The 1,622-nt window shown below is 50.5% G+C and overlaps 1 protein-coding gene across 1 annotated transcript in view; it reads right to left on the reverse strand.

Annotated features, from left to right (window-relative positions):
* JPH3 (junctophilin 3) overlaps positions 1 to 1,438 on the reverse strand; it is a 56,858-nt gene extending 55,420 nt beyond the window's left edge. The window contains 1 exon segment of the mRNA XM_009069975.1: positions 816 to 1,438. Coding sequence (XP_009068223.1) covers positions 816 to 1,197 — 382 coding nt within the window. The 5' untranslated portion in view covers positions 1,198 to 1,438.
* Positions 1,439 to 1,622: the final 184 nt, after the last annotated feature.

Below are 1,622 nucleotides of genomic sequence, written 5' to 3' on the forward strand. Positions count from 1 at the left end.
GAGAGAGGATGATACAGCCACTTACAGCACAGCACCAGCTGTTTCTCCGCGTTCAGCCTTAAAGCTTGTTAGTCCAGCAATTTTTTTGGGTTTGATGGCTCCAATTGGGTTTCCTTGTTTTTTATTTAATCCCAGTTTCCCCTCGGCATCACGTTAAGCTGCGTTGACGGCAGAGAATAGCTCTGGTGATCCCTCTGAGCCTCTACGCTAAGCATTAAGCTGTAAACTAGGAATGTAAGACTCTTGTCTGAATTAAAGTCTTTTCCCTGGTATTATTAAGCATTGGGCTGTGTTTGGAGGGGCTGCAGGACGTGCCAAGCCCCCAACACTGGCAGCACTGGCACTGCCCCATCTGCCCTGATCCCCACACATGCACATTCACCTCCATCCTGCCCCGCGTTGCTTCCATGCAAATCCTACAGGTTCCAGTGGTGCAGTCAGAACTGCCAATCCCATGTGCAACTTGGGTTATCTCCCAACATGGCCCATCCCATCCTCTGACCCCACTGGGCCACAGCTGGGTGTCCCCCCATGGGCACAGCTAGGTTCCCTCTCCAAAAAGCCTGAGAAGGTGAGGAAAGGGAAGACACGGTGCCCAGAGACCCGCTGGACATATGGGGCTACCTGTGGCAAAGAACTGGGCTGGTGCCATGCTGGGCTGGTTCCTTATCTCCTGCAGGGTATGAGCATCTCTTGCTCCAAGCTAGCAGGCTGTAAACTCTGACTCCAACCTCAACCCAGTGTCCCTTTTGAGGTCTGTACCCCACCACCATCCCCACCCGCCCCAGCCGGGAAGGTATCAATGCAGCACCTACCTCCATCCGAGTAGGTCTCTGTCCCGTAGCCATCCTGTAATCCATTGCTCCAGGTGCCTTCGTACTTGGCCCCATTTCCAGTGCATTCTCGGACCCCGTACCGTCCCTTAAATCCATGGGTCCACTCTCCTTTGTACACCCACTTCCCTTTGCTCTCCATGCCAATGCCATGGCGCTTGCCCTGCGCCCAGGTGCCCTGGTAAGTGTTGCCACTGGGCCAAGTGTAGACCCCCAGCACCTCAAAGCCGTGACTCCAGGAGCCCGAATATTCACCTTGACCCTTCGGGCCGGTACAGATTCCATGGCCATGAGCCTTTCCGTCCTCCCAGCCTCCACAGTACGACCCTCCATCGTCAAAATTAAACCTTCCCCCACTGGACATGCATGTAATTCGGTTTGCAAATCTCCCAAAAGGTGAAAAGAAAAAAAACCCAAAACAACAGGAAGAAATGCAGAAAATAAAATGGGAACGATGACTTGGGGAAAAAAAACAAAACAACGCCCACAACAAATAAAAATTAAATCAAATCAAACTCAATCGAAATCATGCACCAGATCCAGGGCGCTGCTTAAGCCAGTTTCTTGTGATTATTCATTCTCTGGGAGTATGTTGAGGATCAGTTCTCTCTTCCCCTGCTGTGGAAACAGGATCATTAAAAAAAAAAAAAAAAATAGCAGCAAGAACAGCAGCAGCTATTGGGTTTTGGTGCAAACGACTCCACCTAAAAACCATCCAAGGCAGGGAACGGGGGTGGGGGAAAAGCCAAGAGAAGGGAAAAAAATATTTAAAAAAAAAAAACTACAGCC

Source organism: Acanthisitta chloris, unplaced genomic scaffold, assembly GCF_000695815.1.
Source record: "Acanthisitta chloris isolate BGI_N310 unplaced genomic scaffold, ASM69581v1 scaffold3212, whole genome shotgun sequence".
Taxonomy (NCBI): Eukaryota; Metazoa; Chordata; class Aves; order Passeriformes; family Acanthisittidae; genus Acanthisitta; species Acanthisitta chloris.